The sequence below is a fragment of the Ovis canadensis genome, chromosome 8 (assembly GCF_042477335.2).
Source record: "Ovis canadensis isolate MfBH-ARS-UI-01 breed Bighorn chromosome 8, ARS-UI_OviCan_v2, whole genome shotgun sequence".
Taxonomy (NCBI): Eukaryota; Metazoa; Chordata; class Mammalia; order Artiodactyla; family Bovidae; genus Ovis; species Ovis canadensis.
The window spans coordinates 40,606,321-40,628,051 of NC_091252.1; the positions used below are offsets into that span (position 1 = coordinate 40,606,321).

General features: G+C 41.5%; 1 protein-coding gene across 2 annotated transcripts in view; it reads right to left on the reverse strand.

Annotated features, from left to right (window-relative positions):
• Positions 1-20,899, reverse strand: part of SOBP (sine oculis binding protein homolog) — a 167,604-nt gene extending 146,705 nt beyond the window's left edge. Inside the window, exons 1-3 of one of the 2 annotated variants that reach the window (XM_069598232.1) lie at positions 20,187-20,899; positions 6,169-6,307; positions 3,919-4,104 (exon numbers count right to left, since the gene is read on the reverse strand). In XM_069598232.1, the coding sequence (XP_069454333.1) occupies positions 3,919-4,104; positions 6,169-6,307; positions 20,187-20,282 (421 nt within the window). In that variant the 5' untranslated portion in view covers positions 20,283-20,899. The remainder of the gene's footprint in view (positions 1-3,918; positions 4,105-6,168; positions 6,308-20,186) is intronic. The other variant, XM_069598231.1, reaches the window with a different exon arrangement.
• Between the last annotated feature and the right edge of the window lie 832 nt (positions 20,900-21,731).

The following is a 21,731-nucleotide window of genomic DNA, read 5'->3' on the forward strand; positions in this document are numbered from 1 at the left end:
AAGAAAAGGGGTGCAGGAACAGAAAAGCAGTCCCCGAGGCCCAGAAATAAGCTACCCCCACACTTCTGTCTGCAGCTGTGCAAAAGCAGAGTGGAAATCCAAGCAAGTGTGGTATCACTGTGTTCCCGATCACGAGAATTCCACTGGGCCCACTGGCTGCCAAACGTGGATGAGATCCAGTGGTGAGCCTGCCTGAGCACATGAAACACTCTCTGGAACTAGTGCCTGACCAGATGTAGCCTTCTGGTACCTCGGAGCAGAAGCAACTTGCCTCATGATGGCAAGACTTTAAAACCAAGCTGGGGTTTTACTACTATTACTAGGTCACCCAGGCTCACAGAACCACAGATGCTTAGAGCTAGAGAACTTATCAAGTCTCCCAGTAGAGGTGGGCTTGAAAAAAATAACCTTCTGCAGAAACAAGTTGTATCCCCTGTCATTAAAGGAATCTGAAGTGGCATATTAACAAGTATTCCTATTCTGATACAGTCTAGGGAAATTCTATATAAATATGCTGAAATGGCAACTTTATATTAAAAAGAATATTGGATTAGGAATCAGAAGACTTTAGTACTAGACTCAAGTACTTGGAAGCCACGTGACCTTGAGAAAGCCACTTAACTATCTGAGCTTCAGTTCTTTACTTAATGATATCTCAAATGCTATTTCTTGGGGTTATTATTAAGATCAAAGTACATAAAATAATAAATTTGAATTAGTTTCATAACTACAGGATTTAATAGGAACATAAGGTATCGTGAGCATTTTCACATAGCTAGTTTACAGTATAACAGGAATAATTTGAACGCTAATAGTTATTTTCATTCCAGGAATCCAGAGTACACATACAGTGCTCATCTTCCCTATCCTGAGAGGTAGACACTTGCTTGATACAGTCAACTCTAAATTATTCAGGGCCTGATTATCAAGGGGCCGCTTTCTTTCAGCCATTGTATGATTAGTTTCCCTCAGAAATGCCACATTAACCTATATATGGTGAGAAAATTGACAGTGAGTGTCCCTCAACCTATCTTGAATAATAACTCTGGTAAAAGTTTTAGCAAAAGGAAGAACTGAAATGATTAACTAGATAGGAGTTTTTGGATAACTGGTGAACTTTACACTTATCTATGGATAAGGACTCAAAGCACTGTCACAAAGGCTATGGTTGTGGTCAAAAAGGTTGAGACCAACTCAAACAAGATCCTCGCACTTTCTCAGTGAACAACAGAGTAGCCTGTACTATTTATGTATGTGCAGTAGGAATTTGAATATGTCATTCATTCATTTATTCAACAGACCCTGGTGGACGACTATTATGTGACAGAGCTCACCGCCACATTCCCTGAAAACCCTGCTGTTTTCCTAACCTGTCACTGTCCCTTCCTTACGATGTAACAGACAGCACTTTAACAAAGCTCATAGCGCGACTCTTAGAAACTCTATTCACCTTCCTGTTATCATGAGACTTCTGCCAATCTTACCCTAACGCAAGGGTCAGCAAGCTGTTTTCCCTGAGCCAAACCCTGTTTGCTGCTCTTTTTGTAAATAAAGTTTTATTAGAACACAACCAGGCCCATTTGTTCATGGCCTGGTTATCTATGGCTGATTTTCTGCTGCTGCAGCAGAGTTCAGTAGCTGTGACAGGACAGGATAGCTCCAAAGCCTTAAATACTATCTGGCCATTGACAAAGCTTTCCGACCCCTGCACTAGATAACATAAGTCAAAATTCATCCCTGCTGTAAGTTTCTGCTTAGGGAATAATAGAGTAAGCTCCTTGAAAGCAGAGAACTTTGTGTACCTTTGTCTTGTCATATGGAACCCTGGAGTAGGACTGCGTCAAGGTTTAGAGCAGATACAGAAAATTAAACATGTCCTCCCCTATATTCTGTTTTCAACAGATGAGTGTCCTAGAATTCCATGGAAGACAGCACAAAACCACTGGTGTTCAGTTACTCTGGCTTTTAATTCCTCAGAGTTTTTACATCTAAGACTTCCAAGGCTCAATTTTTGGCCTCTATCCTTTGCATATTTATTTCCTGATCTGATGTGGAATTAGAGTTAAATAGGAGCTGTGTGCTTGAATTCCACGTGGCTGGCTCAGCAGGAAACTCCAGGGCAGGTTTTTTGGCATGCCAAACTCATGTTAGCCTCAGCTATGCTAATTTCTAGAGCTGTTTGCTTTGCTCAAATAAACCTTAGAGGGGAATTTGCATTTGGATGCACACCTTTTTATGCACAAATTATGTGCATGATAACTCTAGGGCAGAATAAGGTCTGAAAAAAAAAAAAAGAAAAAGAGGCATGGCATGTACCAAATGGTTTCCATGTGGCAAGCACTATGCTGGTGCTTTACATATATTTTCTCATCTCAGGGCCACAACTATCTCAGGTGGTGAAACTGCAACCCCCATTTTATATATGTGGAAATTACATAGCTGCTCTACACTCACAGACCCAGTAAATGACAAAGTCTAGATTTGAACCCAATCTATCTGAGCCTGAAGCCTGTGTTCTTTTCACTTAGGCTGTTTTACTGGTATCCTCAACATCACCACGCACTGAAGCCATTGGACATACGTCGAAACAAAGAATCCTACATTTACAAGATTAGTCAATTTTCTCTCCAGTTGTCCTACGCAAAATATATCTTTGACCCTTTAGGAGATAAATCTGGGTCCCTCTGCACCATAAAACAATCAACCAAAGAATAACAGTGGCATTACGAAGACAAACATTACATGAAACAAAAATTATGTTAGTATTTGGTAGACAAACATGATCACAAGTGATTTTGATATGTAAATGGATTTTCATGACATATGTGAGGACCTCAGTATGAAAGGACACTTTTGCTGCTAAAATGTAATAGGTCAAGTAAGAGAATATGCCCATACCATGAAGGAAAATGTTAGTAACACTTAGAAGATGGTATAAATATATCTATAATGTAAGCCCAGTAATTTATATCTTACAAACATATTCACCATTTATGGAAACATAACCAAACACCTATCTTCTCTCACCTCAAAAAAAAATAATAACACAAGTGTTATCTTTAGTGAGTTATGATAAGTACTGCTATCAAAATTCATTATTTATCATTGCTTAATTCAACATACAGAAAAATAACCAGCACAGCAATTAAGCATTCTAGCAAAATTCTAACATTTTACAACAAGCCAGATACAATATTACTGAACTTCTTTCTCCATGTGGAACATAACTGTAACCTAACCTGCAACAGAACATCATGTTCAGCCTATTGCCATCTAGCTTAATACACTGCCATCTAATTTTCTGGAAATATACAAGAACTACATGATGATTACATTTTCATCCAAGTAAAATTTGAATCTCCATTTTTCAAAAAGCTCTTAAAGAAAGCTTTCCAGGAATTAGAAACAACTCTGTATGAGATGAGTAACCTGGGTTGTTTCTTAAGTGGATTTAGAAGAAAGGCGCACTGGGGAACAAGCCTGCCACACACGCTTTATAAATTGCCCCTTCCTTTGGGAAACGCACCAGGGAGACGTGGTCCTCATTGCACCACACCAAAGAGCTCAACCATGGTTCCTTTTTTTCTTGTTAACCGATCAGTATATAACTTTTTTTAAAAATTAATTTATCCTTCTTAATTTTAAATAGATTTCAGACAAGGAAAATAACTTTTTTTGTAGCCAGGGGTAGGAAAATTTATTGTCAGCTGAAGGTGGACAGCCTAAGCAGTAGTAGATTGGGGGTATTTGCTTAATAAAGTAATGTTCTTCAAATGATACATACACTCACATGTCTTAGCTGCAATGTCCCTAAAACAGTGTTTTCGAAAATAAACTTAAGCATTTAATAATTATCATAGGGTAGTTTAAACAATTTTCTGTAAATTATTATCACTGGAAACCCCAGTAGTGACTTACCTGCTGGCGGCTTTATGAAAGGTGGCGGAATTAAAGGTACAATAATGGGCACATTGCCATGATCCTTCGACCCTGCAGGTGAGTCACTGAGTCCATTTCCTGTGGCAAGCCCTGAATAGCCTGTGCTTATATTGTATGGTGAAATAACACTGTCCTCAGGTAATTTGGGTTTTGGCAAAGAATTTTCTGTAAAAGAAAAAAAAATCATTCAATATGTTGAAGAGACTTACTTTCCTTACAACCACATTTTCTGAAGTAAAATGGCTATGGAATAAAATTTTTTTTCTTGCCAATCTTGAAACACTTTACCAGAACTTAATCCTGAACCTTTCTCAGCTGTGTTACCATAAATTTCTTATGGGCTCCTTTATAATTTGCTCCACCATGATAGCTAATATCTCTACTGTATCGTAGTGATGAATTTTCACACTGTAAAAGCCCACAGAAAATTGAGAGGCAATTAACCTTTTCCATGTACAAAGTGATATATGGCAGGTATCGCTCTCTGGCTACCAAAGGAGAAGCTTAAAAAGTGGTCCCCTACCATGGTAACCAGGTCCTGATATATTATAAAGGTGAGTGGTAATAAAGAACCAATGAGAAAGAAGCTGATGATTAGGAAAAAAGAACACAAACTGTTATTTCACAGGGTAGACTCATTAACCCATTAATAGACATTAAAAATTAACAAAAATGGAGCTTCCTTGTGACTCAGTGGTAAAGAATTCACCTGCCAATGCAGGAGACATGGGTTCGATCCACGGTCCAGGAAGGTCCCACATGCCTTGGAGCAGCTAAACCCATGCACCACAACTACTGAGCCTGTGCTCTAGAGCCCAGGAACCACGACTATTGAGTCCATGTATTGGCCGCAACTTGAGAAAAGCCCACACACAGCAACGAAGATACAGCACAGTCAAAAATAAATAAATAAAATAATTTTTACAAATTAACAAAAATGATCATAAAGAAAACTTCTAATGATATGAACTTTGTGAATTTTATCCTCACATATGAACCATTAAAAAATAAAACACTCAACCATGGAAAACAACTTTTTCCCTTCAGCAGCATATCATGGCATTCTCTCCAAGTTCCCCAGAGGCAAAGATTATTACCTAGACCAAGTATTAAATGAGCTATTAGTTTATAGACTAAAACTCATGACTTGCATTTTTCATTTACAGTGAAATTATTATCTCTGTAACATGATATGTACAATTTCATAGCAAGCTTAACATAAGATTTGTCACGTACGTTCAATTCCACATGCCCGCAGGACAGCTCATTTACATTTCGTTGCTTGGCATATAAGAAGGAAAAGCACTATCTTAGAGACTGGAAATAAAGTGCATGAACAGGTAGTGTATGCCAAAAGATTTTGAATGCAATGAAAATACAGATCAAATTGCCAATGATATCACACAATTAATTTAGCCCACATTTTATTCAAGTTCCCCAAATGGATATTCCTTTATGGATATTCACATATTCCTCTTCTTTTCTTTGATGAACAAATCTTCAATCCATATTTAGGTTAATCAACTCAGTATGCAGAGCAACACCCACCAAGGGTTCTAGGCTTCCCTCATGGGGTATCTGGCATTGCTACCCACCGGGAGAATCAGTGTTAATTCAACTCTGCCAAGCCTCTAATTTCTACTCTCTGGCCAGGCTTCGATGATAATTCCTAAAGAATAATATAGGATCCAATCATCTACTACTCTCTTACTTTTCTTCTTACCCTATCCAAGGCTGTGGGGATAAGGTGAACACTTCAAACAGAAAATAGAAGTAGGGCTCTCCTTTAGAATTCTCACCTAAAACTGGGGGGCAAGAAGAGAAATTACCAAATTAACCATGATTGTCTCTTGCAGTCTGAAACTTTAAACCTAACATTTCACTTAACAGAAAGCACCAGTCCTTAACAATTGATATATCAAAGGGTTTAGGAAAGTAGAAGTTAGCAAACGCTGTCCCTTTCTCTACCTTTGTGAGCAGGACCGCAGTGCTTAGGATCCCGAGCACTGTCTAGCTAGCCCTCCCATTGCTGGAAAGAAATTAAGCTGTGACTGTTTTTGTTTTATGTTGTGCTCTTATATTCTGCTTATGGGAAAGCACTCCTGGGGATGTACATTTAAATCAACTATTGGCATAATCAACAAAATGAGTCCCAGAGCAACTCAATTCTGGCAGGTTGAGATAGTTAATCCTTGTTTGCGTGAACAAAGGGACATTAAATGTCATTACCTTTGAGAACAGAAATGTGCTGCCGGCTCTCTCCATCTGTAGGATAGCTCCTGAATTCAATATCTTCACCGTCTTTCAATTCAACCTTATCATAGCCATACCAGCCAAGGAGTTCATTCATAGTGTTTTCTGCAAAGTTCTGAAAGAAAAGCATAGGCTACTTACGTATATAATCAGTAACTATTTGAAAAAGAATGCATACATTTAATTCTATTAGTACCACCCCGTGTTCTGCCAGCCTCGCCCTTCCTTCCTTAGAGTCATGTTCATTTTTCAAATCACGTTTGAAAACTGTCATGCATTTAAATCTCAGGATGACGCATCCAATTATGACAGGCCTTCAGACATTTGCAATTTACAGATAATAAGAAAAAAGGCATTTGTCAGTTTTGCTTAAGAATAGGAAGTCATATTTTGGCATATCCTTCTGCAAAGTCTGTATCGTGAACTAATATGAAAATATTGAAAAGCATGAAAACAGCTAAGAAGAGATTTTGAAACTGAAAACAATCGAGCATTTTGTGGCTCAGATTAATTTAAATTAGAATTGCCTTCTAACTCAGGTGTTGTTTCTTAACATAACTGATCTCAGATAAAGCACAATCTCAGCAAAGAAATAATTCCTCGACTGTCAACCACTACCATCCAGGAAGCTGAATAGGCTACAAGGGTTTTCCTTTTTAATTTTACCTTTTGTAACAGTAGTCTTTAAACAGCAAAGCATAATTTCCTTTACGAATTCCATTAGTGACAGATTCTTTCCCCATGAAATCAAAGGTCACTATGATTGTCTTCTGACAAATAACGTAAAAGCACCAAATAACTTTAAGGTTACTAGTCAGCTCAGATTTTGGATAACACATGAAAACACTTTATGAACTATAAATCAATCTATAATCAGCCTTCCGTATCTGTAGGTTCCTTATCCACAGATTCAAGTTACTCCTGTGGAAAATATTTAGGAAAAAAATTTTCAGAAATTTCCAAAAAGCAAAACTTGACTTTGTCATGCAGGCAACTATTTATATGGCACTTATATTGTACTTACAACTCTTTACCTAGCATTTACATTATATTAGGTATTATAAATAATCTAGAGATGAGTTAAAGTATATTGTAGGGATGCGCATAGGTTATATGAAAATGCTACACCATTTCACACAAGGGACTTGAGTACTGAAGAAATCTGGTATTCCAGTGTGGAGGTGGGATGCCCTGAAACCAATCCCCTGTGGATTTGGAGGGACAACTCTATAAATGTAAGGTATTATTATTGTTGTTAGTATAGATGTCAAGCTGTGGAAATAATGGGTAAATAATAGTTGAACAAATTTAAAGCTTATACTACCAGGTGACTATTTTTAATGAACTTAACAAATGCTAGGTCTTAATTCTTGTGTGTGCCTTAAAGTATCTCTATCTGAGAAACACAGAGTAGAGAAGGGATTACCTGGGGCTGAGGGGTGGCAGAAATGAGGAGACTGGTCAAAGGGTATAGTACAGAATGGTGTATACTACGGTGATTATAGCTAAGAACACTATCATACACTTGAATGTTGCTGAGAGAGTTGACTCTACATCTTTTCACTATAAAAAAGGTAACTACGTTACAGGATAGAGGTGGTAGTTAATACTGTGGTTGTAGTCATTTTACAACATAAATGTATCAAACCAACACACTGTACACTTTAAACTTATACAATGTTTTCTGTCAATTATATCTCAATAAAACTGGGGAAATTAATAGAAGGAAGAATCCTATATCATAGAGTAAGAGCTTAATAAATGTTTGCTGAATGAATTTTTTTCAGTTCAGTTCAGTCGTGTCAGACTCTTTGGGACCCTATGAACTGCAGCACGCCAGGCCTCCCTGTCCATCACCAACTCCCAGAGTCCACCCAAACCCATGTCCATCGAGTCGGTGATGCCATTCAGCCATCTCATCCTCTGTTGTCCCCTATGAACTGCAGCACGCCAGGCCTCCCTGTCCATCACCAACTCCCAGAGTCCACCCAAACCCATGTCCATCGAGTCGGTGATGCCATTCAGCCATCTCATCCTCTGTTGTCCCCTATGAACTGCAGCACGCCAGGCCTCCCTGTCCATCACCAACTCCCAGAGTCCACCCAAACCCATGTCCATCGAGTTGGTGATGCCATTCAGCCATCTCATCCTCTGTTGTCCCCTATGAACTGCAACACGCCAGGCCTCCCTGTCCATCACCAACTCCCAGAGTCCACCCAAACCCATGTCCATCGAGTTGGTGATGCCATTCAGCCATCTCATCCTCTGTCGTCCCCTTCTCCTCCTACCCCCAATCCCTCCCAGCATCAGGGTCTTTTCCAATGAGTCAGCTCTTCGCATGAGGTGGCCAAAGTATTGGAGTTTCAGCTTCAACATCAGTCCTTCCAATGAACACCCAGGACTGATCTCCTTTAGGATGGACTGGTTGGATCTCCTTGCAGTCCAAGGGACTCTCAGAGTCTTCTCCAACACCACAGTTCAAAAGTATCAATTATTCGGCGCTCCGCTTTCTTCACAGTCCAACTCTCACATCAATATGTGACCGCTGGAAAAACCATAGCATTGACTAGACGGACCTTAATTTTTTTAAGGCATCTAAAATTTTTAAGGCATCTTTATCAGTCAAGACAGCCTGAGCACCCTAGATGGAGTTAGAAAAACTATATATTTTAACCTACTCTGTGACTCAAAGAATCTTTTCTCATTCTCCCTAGAAGTTGTCATTTCTGAATTACACTGGGATGTATAGTTTATACCTGAAACAAAGCACCCAGGCTCAACCAGCATGTGCACAGCCTCAACATGCAAGTTCCATGTTCTTTTGAATTTCACTTTAGATTTCAGCAGAATTGCATAAAAAAGAAAGGATATTACACTACTCCACACACACACACACACACACACACACACACACACACACACAAAACCCTGGCATTTCAAACCACCTACATGATGCTAGACTCTTTTCTTTTTGCTTTAGTACCCACTTGAGCTCAGAGCTCCAAATGGGTCAATCTGTGATGGTATAATGCACAAGCAATTTTTTAAAAATCTAGACGGATTGATTCAGTGTTACCATCCACAAGGCCAACAGTCAGCCATATCAAGCTTTAGTGAGGCATTTATTCTCTCTGATGGCTGGTCATGTCCACATTAAATAGACATTCCTTTCATGAATGTGCAAAGATGATATGATCGATATGTATAATAAGCTCAGCAACTTCTGGTAGACCACTGAGGAGGATTCAGCTAAACACTGCACTACTCCATCAAAAGACATTCCTAATTGAATGAGGTGTCAGTCTTCCCTAGCTCTCAATTTCTTTCACTGAGCTGAGTGCCTGACTGGAGAACGACCGTCCTAGGCTCACAAATAGAGGTCTTCCATCAGGGCTCTGGCAGCAGAGACCTCAAGGATAACGATTATACCTTGCATTAAAAAACAAACCAACAACAAAACCCCCACAATCCCCAACAGTGTTAAAAGCCAAGTTCAAGCCATCCGACTGGTAATGTATACTGTCTGCCTGAATCTCTAAGAGAAATGAGCCAAAAAGATAACTGCTGGCCACCATATCTAATTTTCTAGGCCATTTGTATCCTGGGCGCCTCTCGCTGGTTGTGTCTAACCTCTGAAGTGACACAGAAGCTACAGATGCATCATTCATGGAGCAACCTCCCAGTCAAGGATACAGATTTGTTTGTTTCAGTCCAGCTGCAAATCCATTCAGCCTTCCAGAACCAATCCCAAGGATGGGATCCAGAAGTTTCAAACATTTGGGTAAAAACGGAAATTGCAACTGGATTATTGATACCAAATTTGTGTTATTTGGGCACCTTAACTGCATCACTCAGTTTATGGTTTGTGCTGAAAACTCAGAGCCCTCATGGAACAATCAATATGAACAAGATCTAGTTCATGATTTTTGAGTTACTATAAATGTCAGTGAAAATAAACTCTAAGCATTTCCTTTCTTATCACTGAAAATAAAAAGAAACACCTTAATGTTTAGATATATGATTACAAAAGCAGAAAACAAAAGGTTTATAAAGCCTTGAGCCACAAATCTCAAACCTTTCATAAAAAAGGAACAAGATAAAAGAGAAAACAAACACCAATGTTTCTTGTATTTATACTACATGAAGGTATTACCTATACAGAGGTATTACCTCTGTCTTATATAATATACTATACTACACTAAGAAGCTGAAGAACCCCAAGGAATAAATAATTTTTAACTTGATTTAGAATTAAAACTTAGAATTTGATGCTAGACATCATATGGGCTCATTATGGTGCTAAATCAAAGGAAATGAAATGGATTTTTGCAGTAACCATCCAAGAAACATAACATATTCTGAGAAGTGAGTTTAATGTTTATGGTCCATAAGGGTTTTCAAGTTTTTCTACCAGAAAATTGAGGTGATAAAGAGTTAAGTGCAGAGAGATTTTTGAGGTAAGGATGTTCAATAAAAGGTCAGGCTACTGTACTGATAGAAATTGTAAAGTCGGTTTCCCCCAAAATCTTCACCCAGAATTTCTCATGGAGACTTAACAGCAGGAAACTCAAGTACAGTCTCTCAACGTCCCTTCCAGCGCTAAGATTCTGTGAAATCAAAGAACTACTTACACATGAAATAAAATACATTTCACAAAGAAATATCATAATTACAGTGATCACACATCATAAATTTCACTGAACAGCCACTATCTCAAATATTTTATCATTGTTCCCATACACCATCAAAAGTGCCAGAATTTCAATATTCTGGCACCCAAAACACATTTTGCAGACTGCCTCTCGCCCTTGGAAGTGACACAAAAATCCTCTCTCATACCATGTGGTCCAATTTGGGTTTGGAAAATAGGTCACTATAATTACAATGATAATGTCTAACACTCTTATAGCACTTGACAGTGTTTCCACATCCTTTAACTCTCTTGTTCCTTTCAACAACCCTGCGAGTTAGGTGTTTGGTTTCCACAGTAAACTTTTGGTGAACCTCTGTGACATCCTCATTTTACAACAGAAAATTGGAACATACAGAAGGTAAACGGCAGGCGTGAGACATCACCTAGTAAAGTCAGAACAAAATTACAGATCTTCTGATTCTTATACCAGGACTCTTTCTACTATAAATTCTGTTCAGTCCAATGTGTCAGCAACTCCAAAATAACTACTTCCTTGGTCCAACAAAGGACTGCAAAGAAATCATATTACAGGATGTCAATTTCACATACAAAGAGCTTTCCAACCAGGACATATCTACTTATGGTAAACTTGTTTTCTGATTTGGTCATTGATCTCTACTCTCCTTAATTATCTGTACTGTTGGAATAGTGGTTCTTAAAATCCACAATTAAAAGTTAATCTTCTCATTTGACAACTTTTTGACTTCACATCTGACTCTAATGGCTTTGCACTTTTAATACTTTATCCCCATACCCTTCTCCCTTTCAGATCCCCCTCTCTCATCTCCAGGGTTTCTAAAGAAAGAAGAAAATTCTAACATTTAGTCTGAAAGCATGATCTTTTCCTAGAATTAAAAAAAAGGTGGAAATAATAAATAGTAGAAAGATGGGAAAGTTTACTTTTCCTCATTCCTCTGAGTTCTTTCTACGCTGGCAAAATTTACTTTTGTTGGAATTTAATTCCCAGGACATTCATTAGACATTCTCCTTACTCAACTAGAAATACTGTATGCACGTCAAAGTTCAATCTAAATGGTTTTTAACTGAACATTTTACCAGGTAAACAATGAAGACTTGACTTCAAGTCATTTTGAAAATCACAGTTAATTACAAAAATCTCAAAATACCTCTAAAATGAAAGTACATCAAGGTCTTCAAAGAGGACTAATGATTTTATTTTGAACATACCAATCCAACTTTAAAATATAGGGTGGGCATCACTGATTTCTTTCATCTCAGGCCTTACATAACTGAATGTCGATTTGTTTTCAACTTGGTATCCTACCCAAGAAAGCAGAAAGTTTTCGGAAAGCTCCCAATCATTCATTCAAATGAGAGAAAAGCCACATTCTCCCTCTTCTCACAAATATAATTTCCATTTCACTCCAAGTCCTAGATCCCTTTACAGTGCTAGTAAAATATATCCTCCATCCCAAACACACTGTAAGTTATATGAGGGCAGAAACTTTTTATTTCATTTTATGCCTCATCCAGCACAATGCCCAGCACTTAGGAGCTAATCAATAAATGTGGATACATGTGGATACATCCACAAATATTTTTTAAAATGTGTAAATATAGAAATATGATTTTCCATATTTTTCTAATGTGTAAATATAGAAACAAAATTCAGGACACATGATTCTTAAAAATGTGTGAAAGTTTAAAAAATTATAACATCTAATGTTAATGAACATCCTCAAACTATTAGGAATTCAAGTTGATTCATTTTTTAAAAAAGGTAACTTGACTGTATGCAATAAAAGTTGAAGAATTTACACACCCTTTGATTCAGCAATTTTATTTATTTCTAGGTATAAACTATTCTAAGGAAATATGTGCAAAACAATGCATGTTCAGTGTTGTTTTCTTAGAAATAAACTAAATACAATCAGAATTTGGTTAAATAAATATAGCTTAGTCATAAAATTACCAAAACAGAATACTATTTTGCCACTAAAATATTCTGTGGATAAATTTTTACTGCCATGGAAAACCATTAACACTATATTAAGTTCAAAAAGGAAGGTTAGTACACTATAAGACCATTTAAAAAAAATGTATCATACATTAAAAAGAACATGGAAAGAATACATCAAAATGTTGACAGTAATTGTGTCTGGGTGGGAAAATTATAGCCTTTGTTTTTCTTTTTTTGCTATTTGTATTGCTTATTCTTCTATTTCTGTCATGCCTATGAATTATTTTATAAAAATAAAAAGTTTTAATTAAAAATTAACACATGGTCTTCCCACAGACAACCATGTCAGTCATATTCATAGTCTTAATGACAGTAAAAAGGATCCATCAATTACATTACTTAACTTTAAAACATTCTGACACACATTATCCAAGAAAGTAGAGCATATGAGAAATACTTTCAAAGGAAAAGGAAACCCCCAGTCCTGAACAATTTACAAGGCAGGGAAAGAAATGCTAGTATCTCTGCCAGTTAAGGTTATGAATAATAGAATGATGGTTATTTTTGGAAAATATTTTATCTCTCTTTTCACCTCCATGGGTTCTGACTGAGTTGTAAAGTAGATTTCTATTAAGCATCATTCGACTCGCTAATTAAGATTTTTAAAGGGTTGGGGATGACAGAGGATGAGATGGTTAGATGGCATCACCGACTTGACGGACATGAGTTTGAGTAAGCTCTGGGAGTTGGTGATGGACAGGGAAGCCTGGCGTGCTGCAGTTCATGGGGTCACAAAGAGTCGGACATGACTAAGCAACTGAACTGAACTGAACTGAAAGGGCTCGGGGGAGGAAGCTGCAGAAGAGAGGCAATTTCTTCTGTAGGAAGTAAGAATTAAACTTAATTAGAAATCAGTTTCTAGCTCTATCTATCCCCCAGATCTGAAAGTTTAAAAAAAAAAATAGTAACATCCAATGTTAACAAGCACTCTCAGACTGTTGGGAATTCAAGTTGGTTCAACTTGAAGTCATCTCTCTTAACACAGATCTAATGGATCAGTTTCATTTCAAAGGTTTTACCAAGAAGGAGGTAAAATTTAAGTGGTGGAAAAGAAATGTCTACAGACTACAAAGTGCCTCCACGCTTATGACTTCACAGGATCAGAAGGCATCTTAAGGAAAAGCCACTCCCACAGACATCTCATTAGAGAATCATTCACATGGATGTCATGAAGAGCTGACAGACTCATACTCTGTATGCAGACTGCACCCATTGACCCTGTTGTTTGGCCCTGAACCACACACAGATTCTTGGCCTGAAATCCTTTGAAGAAGGTCACTGAGCTCCATTTGGGTCGCTTTGCAGCATTGTTCTCAGCCACAACTCAAGGATTATAACACGGTTCTAAGGGCAGGCGATGCATCAGAACACTAAAGTCCAGCTCCGACCTGGAGCAGGCCTGAGGAGAAAGTCTTGCTCTCTTACTGACACAGTCTCAATGGGAAGGTTGTATAATTGTCACATGAAACCAAAATGTGTGTGTTTCCACATGTAAAAATCTACGTTGCTTCACTGTCTTGTTGTGACATGGAGTAGACAATGATGTCCCTATGTTTTAATCTGTAGCCAGGACATCAAATGTCCTAAAAAGGTCAAACAAATGTGTGAAATTGTGGAGGCCAGCCCTTGGGCTAACACTTTGGCCGGCATAGCAGGTGTGCAGCTGTGGGCAGCTGTGTCCTATCACAGCTGCAGCACTGGCTTCAAAATCACCAAGACTTGTGACATTGTTTTCCTGTCCATGCCAAAGCCACTGGCTTTAAAGCAGGAGTTCCACAGACGTTTAGTTATATAGGAGATATTAACAACCATCAGTCTACAGATTCAAAAATATGCATTCAGCAAATTTCACCCACCTCAGGCTTTCATGTTTGTTTACATGTTTCAACTGGCACCATCAAAAACAAAGTTGCTTTTTTTTTTCCATTCTACCCTGAAATATCTCTTTTCTTTTAGGAAAATATTCAATAATCTTATTAGCTTAAGAGTGTAAATGTGGCTGACTTCCCATTCCACAAAAGGAAGTTTCAGACTTCCGAGATTTTTAAAGGATCCACCTTCTACTACTTCTAATAATTTTTTCAAAAGAAAAAGTATAAAGACAATAAAAAGAATACTTCCTTAGAAGATATAAAAAGTCTGGTCACCCTAGCAAGATAGTCTATTTCCCTGAACTCTCCATTTTCAAACAGTCACTTGTAGTGTGTACTCACTGATATTTGCCCTTTTTGAGGCCCTGTTTTTTGACTTTCCTTTAAAAACTCTGTTACCTCTTGGTTTCTATGAGTCTGTCTTTCACACAAGGAGAGTAGAGCTTGGCTTCTCAGAGCAGTGCTTGGCAAGCACAGAGGCAGGAAACGCAGAAGGGAATGAGTCTGTCAGACTCATTTTCTTCTAGTTCAAATGTTTATTTCAGATTCGGGAGGAAGTGGAGTGGTTCCTTTCCATTTCCTCCTCTCTGGAACCTGTGAGCTGTGTAAGGCTTAGAGAGTCTTGCTCTACCACACATCATCCTCACAGGTTCACAGATGGAGAAAGAGACTCTTCAGAAAATTCCAGGTTTGAACAGAGCAGGATTCATAGCTCTCTCTGCCTTCCCAGGAACTTCTCTTATGGGTTGAGACTAGAGCCTTGAGCAGGACAACTGAGAGCAATGCAGAGGACAAGGCCAGTGGGCTAGGGAACATCCTATACCAGCTCCCAAGGGGCCAGGGCCACGTCCCATCTGACGTAAGTTCCCAGCCCTGCCACACAGCACACCCCAGACCACTTCTTAGCCAGGGAGGTCTGCCATAATTTGTGAATGTCACAGTGAGATCTGGTCCCAAGCCCACTTCCTAGGTTCCTGAGACTTACTGTTTCTGACATCAGGATGGAGTTTCAGAAGCAAAACTTAAAATATACCTGTTTTAGTAATGAGCTGGTTTCAACCTTAAACATGCTGACTTTTCCAATCCACATTCTGATATCACTGTTTTATTTTATGACAAGCTATTTAAATCACCACACTCACAAGCTCAACTCTGCAACTTGCTTTATCGTCTATGCAATTGACACAGGTCATTTTTAATGCCAAATGGAGACCATCAGAAACTAAACTAGAAAATCTTATGGTGGGTTTACTACTAAACTCTAACAGATGTGCCTGACTCTAACATTAGGACTGAAGCATAATTTTAGGTACAAATTACTTATTAAGAATATTTATAGACAGAGAACTTCTTCAGCAAAGAACCTAAGACATTTAACACAGCTTATCCTGTAGCTGAGCAATTGATAAGGAAGCCAAACATTGTAAATGCATTAATTTTGGTTTGTTTAGGAAAGTTTCCAGGGCAGAGTGCATGATCTAATCACATTGGTTTTGACAAAGTTTTAGAAGATGAAAATCTGACTCATTATCTCTACTCATAGCTTAGACTTTTTTGAGCTGTATTACTGTTTGCTAGTCACTAATCATGTTCATGCTCACCAAGATCTCTGCATATAAAATATATACCCTTAAGTGCAACTATATTTACACTTACTCATATATTTACATTTACACATCCAATATTACATCTAGTTTCTATACTATGTTCTGGATGAACTCCTGAAACAAATTAACACTTCCATATGTCAAATTTCCTCCTAAGGGCCACTTATTATGATTCATGTGAGCTAACAATATATTGAAGTCATATTACATTAATACAATCATCACAATATTCACTTTAGAAACCGAAAGTACTCAACATATAAATTGAATTGCCATCTGATTGTTTAAAATTCCCTCTATTGGTCACTAACTAAACAAGGCAGACTGATTGTAAGTACAGTAATGTAACAAGTCTTTTTAATTAAGAAAAACCAGGATAAAGTGAGGGAAAGGAAAGATAACGAAACATAGTAAAGATCATAATGAGACAAACATTTCTACTTGAAGATATTTTCACTAGAGGACACTAAAGACAAGCTATGCCAAGTCATGTAATTTTCACACACAAAATTATATTGTATCAAATTTAAATTTGTTACAACTGCCATGTACATCATACCAGTGATAAGGAAAATGTAACTCAATATCTGATCTAGTGAAACAGCAACCAACATTAGCTTCTAGCCACATGAAGGCAATCTCCAATGACATTACTGGTGTCAGCTAAACCTCTGCCAGTTTGTCTTCTCCGTCCATTTTTAAATAAATGTGTGACTATCTCAATTAGGAAATCTTGAAGTCTCTATGATGAGGCAGTTTGGGTGCTCATTTTCAGTGCCCTGCATTTGCTGTACTTAAAATAGACACTTGTACCAATGTCCTTTCTATTACCCCAAGGGGAAAAAAAAAATCACATACACACCAGTCCTTTTTCTTTCAGCTCACAGAGAAGCAACTTGATCCCAGCAGTGTTGAAACCTGAGTAGGTCACTGTACACCACGATAAAATTCCCTAATCCCTGAGCCAACTCTCCCTAAGGGGGGCCTCCTCCTGATCCTCCACTTCCCAGGCTGACTTTTGCATTCGCTCTCTCCTCTTTCCCCCTTTCATTTCCCCTACCTTCAAGCCTTGATACGTGATCCCCGGTGGGGGCTCAGGTTTCCGTTTTTACAGCTTAGGCCGGGCTAGCTGTATACATTCCTTTCTTTCTGCCGGGCAGTGATTACTTACCAGAGCTTAGTTTACGCTGGTCCAGATGAAAGCCGTTCAGATGAAGGCAAACACAGCCAGGCAGCTCCAGCGGCACCGATATGAAGCTGCACAAGGCCACATTGTGTTCTCGGTGACATTTTGTTACACATATTTTTACACAGGGCAATCAACTTGTTGAGTTACTCTACAATTTAGGTTTGGGGAAATGGAGAGGTAGTAATACCAGGAGGTTTGGGGAGGGGCTTTATGCATGTGGTTATTAATATTAAAAGCAGAAAATATTGATGAGTTCAAGATAACCCACCTTTTGACTTTGAGAAATCACTTTAAAAATGAGAACTTTGGGCGCTATTATATTAGAAGAATGCGTACTGAAGACCTGCTCTAGAAATGGGATTTCATCACTCATTGGCATGCTGTGCACTGACCTGACCGAAGATTTTGACTTGGGGTCTCTTACGCATTGTTCCAAACTAGGGGAAAAATATGGATCCTTCAGGCAATTGAACTATTTGCTGCGTAAAACTTCTTATTTAATGCTACTCTGTACTGAAATGACAAGGATTAAAACTTCAAATAGTAGGTGGTAATTTGGAAGAAACATAACATTTTAAAAAGAGGAAATTCTGTGCACAAAGGTTAATTCCATACTTAGTCCTGCAGCACTGGCTAAAAATTGTGTAATTTTTCCCCTTCACACAATGTTGTTTTTGTTTCTTCCTCACCAGTTCAGACAAACATCTGTTATACTGTAGAAGGACAACTATCTCCCAAACCACGGAGTGCCCCTGCAGCCAAAGTCAACAACGCGAGCCCCAAGCATCGAGCACAGTCAGCCTTTATATCCAGCCGGGATAACATTTCACATGTTTTGATTAAAATTAGCTAATTTGTAATCCTAGAACCTATGAAACTTAAAAGCTGCCATCCATATAGATCACATTAGGCAGAGTGTTTTAAAGGGCCAGTGCACACTGTGATTTCTTGGTGGCTTCACCTCCCTCCTTTTCCTCCAAGACCAATTTAAAATGAAACAGAAGAGTAATCTGGAAATGCAGGACAGGAGGGAAGGGTGAGTGAGGAAGAATGGTTATCCTAAACTGTCTGAATTCCAGCCTCCATGGGAGGACAACTCCTACCGGTATCTTTAAACAACAACAACAACAAAAAAAAACTATCAATGGAATCACTGGTGGTTTCCATCACAAGGAATGGCACTGATTTCTAAGGCAAATCTTCCTTAACTCTCCTTGGACTGGAGCTACACTGCACGCTTCCAGGTGCTAAGTTCCTCACCCAGAAATCAAAACTCTTATTCCAAAATGTTGCTACAGACATTTTCTGAAAGAAAGGAATGCTAACCATACACACCTAGGTACTATATAATAATATATATAGTATTTATTATCCATGGGCCCCTTTCAAGGCACTCTCTAGAATATGCTTGTTCTAATCAAGAGGATGTCAAACTGCAATAGATTTTACTTAGTTGCTTGCCATTTTCCTCGTTTATCTTTTAAATACCAACTAAACCAACCTGACCAAGTCAGTGGGCAGTGTTAAGGACTCTATGCAGAAGATGGGGAACACCAAGAGGGCTGCAGAATGAAAACCAAAGTCCTCCCTGAAATCTACTTGCTTGTAACTCACAGAAAGACAAAAATTACAAATAAAACATTAAAAATAAAAATCAAGAGAAACTCGTGAAATCAACACGAAACAAAACCCTCACCGGGCAAAAGCTGCAACTTCATGGAAAATAAGTTGGTGGGGGTGAAGGGGGACGAGGGGGGTCCGGAGCTGAGCGGGGCTCTTGTGCAATCACTCCAACGCGAACAGCTGGAGCGCCAGGCTGCCGCGCTCGCCACCTCTGGAGCACCGCTGGCCTGGCGGGGAGCCCGGCCTCGCCAACAGGACTCCGAGCCGGCCTTTCCGAACAATGGGCAGGCGCTCTGCGAAGGCGGCCCCTCAGACAGCTATCTTTTCAGCAGGGCTTGCCCGGGTCTGCTTAAACTGGGAAGTGAAGCATGCAAAGGCTGAGAGGGAGGCGGAGGCAACCTAGTGAGAGGAGCGAGCAGGGGCGGGCGAGGCGAACCGGCCGTCAAAAACGGTACCTAGACCTGCGTCGCTCGGGCCACAACTCGCCACGGCACTGACAGCCCCTTTACGCCGATGCAGCAGGGTACTAGGAAGCGGTACGGAGGAACCGGGAGATGAACTAGGGAGAGAGGGGTGGAATCGAGCGCTCCCGGGATACCTTTGGCTCGGCGGCTTCCTAACTTTGGAGGGATCCGAGGATGGCTGCCGAAGAAGAGGGGGGAAAAAAAACTACCCCACCGACCAGGAAAGCCTCTTCACCATACCCACCCTCAACTTGGGCTCCGGGTCCCCTCCTCCCTGAAACACGCCCGTCCCAACCTGGGGTTTATAAGGTTAAAGAGTCTGTGGTTTCCCGGTCGTCCCCCACCCCCACCCCCATCAAATCCGAGGCAGACATCTCCGGGATGCAGCCCGACAGCTGGCCTCTGTTTTGCACCTGGAGGAGGAGCTGAGTCGTTCAGGGCATCCTACGGAAACTGACAAGCGCTCCTCTTGCACCCCCTCCCCCCCCAAAAAATCCATACAACAGCCCGAAGGGAGCGGGCGGGAGAAAGAGCTCGAGCTCTCTCCCCCGAAGTCCAAAAAATACCTTCATTTCCTCATTGATCTCCCTTTTCACTGGGTGAGCCGGTTTCCTGCTCCTTTTATTTTCCGGAGGTCTCCCTTCTTTCTCCATTTCTGCCATGTTTTTGTGTCTGGTTTCGGTGGAGATGAAATGGCTGCTGCCGCCGGCGGCGGTGGCGGCGGTGGTGGTGGCGGTGGTGGCGGTGGTGCTGATGGTGGCGGTGCTGGCGGAGGTGGCGGTGCTGGCGGGGCCGGGGCCGGGGTTGGGCGCGGGGCTGGGCGGGGGAGGAGGGGAGGCAGGCTCCGGAGAAGCGCGGTCTCTTCTAGCGGCGGAGAACGTCAGTGGCTGTCAGAGGGAAAGGTAGCTCGAGGGGTCTCGGGGATGCCGCCGCCGCCGCCGCTCCGGCTCCCGCCGCCGCCGCCGCCGACGCCGCCGCTGCCGCCAACGCTGCCGCTGCCGCCGCCGCTGCTTCTGCCGCTCCCGCCGCCGCTCCCGCCGCCAACGCCGCCGCCGGGCTGCATCCTCGGTGCCCCGTGGAGTCGTCAGCCATCTTCCGGCGCTCTGTCCGTCTGCATGGGCGAGGGGGACGAGGGCCCGGCGCGGAGACAGCGGCTCTGGGCGTGCGTGCGTGGATGTGTGTGTGTGTGTGTGTATGTGTGTGCGCGCCCGGGAGAGCGCGCCAGCCCAGGCACCCAGCGCCTCGCGCGAGCCGAGCCGGGGGCGGGCCGGGGGCCGGCGCCGGGAGCAGGGGGCGGGCGGGGGAAAGGTAGGGGGGGCGCTAGGACAGCCCCCAGCTCCCGAGCGGGCGTGGCTTCCACCGTCACAGGAGACGCGGATGCTGCGCGGCTCCGGGGGGCTGCTCGCGGCCGCCGGGCTCATCCGAGGCCGGCCCCGGCGGGACACGGCGCCCCTCGCGGCCGCTACCTCGGTACGACGCCCCTCGGGGGCCCTGCTCCGACCCCGGCCGCCCCCTTCAGCTCCGTGATGAGCTCGGGTGGGCTTGGGGTTGGGTTTTGAGCCCGAACTGGAAGCTGCTTGGGAAAAATGAATGGGGTTGCGGGGAGGAGATAGGGCGGTGGGAGGGCGTGGGGACCAGAGGTCGCGCTGATAGAAGGCCGCTTTCCGCCCCCCGCCCAGAAGGCAGACTGAGCTCGCCCCCTCCGGATGGCAAGGTCGGGGTCTCGGGAAAAGGAAACCTCAGTCCTGACCTCTCCACAGCTGTCGGGGACAGTGTCGCCTTCTGGGGGCCACCTCAGGGCTTGGGAGGCTGGAGGCCCCTTGGAGATCCCCGCGCCTTGCTCGGCTGGTCCCCAGCGCGGCGCGGGTGACGACTGCGCTTGCAAGAAAGCTTTTGCCTCCCAATGAACCACTTAGAAGTAGGACATCTCGGCCTACAGCTCCCTGCTCTTTCTTTTCTTTCTTTTCCCTCCAGTTCTCGCTAACACACACACACACACACACACACACACACACACACGTGTTTGTCTCACTACAAAGTTAACAGCGTTACCCCGTGCGCACCCGTCTCCCGGTGCGCTTGATATAAACCACACACACACACACACACCC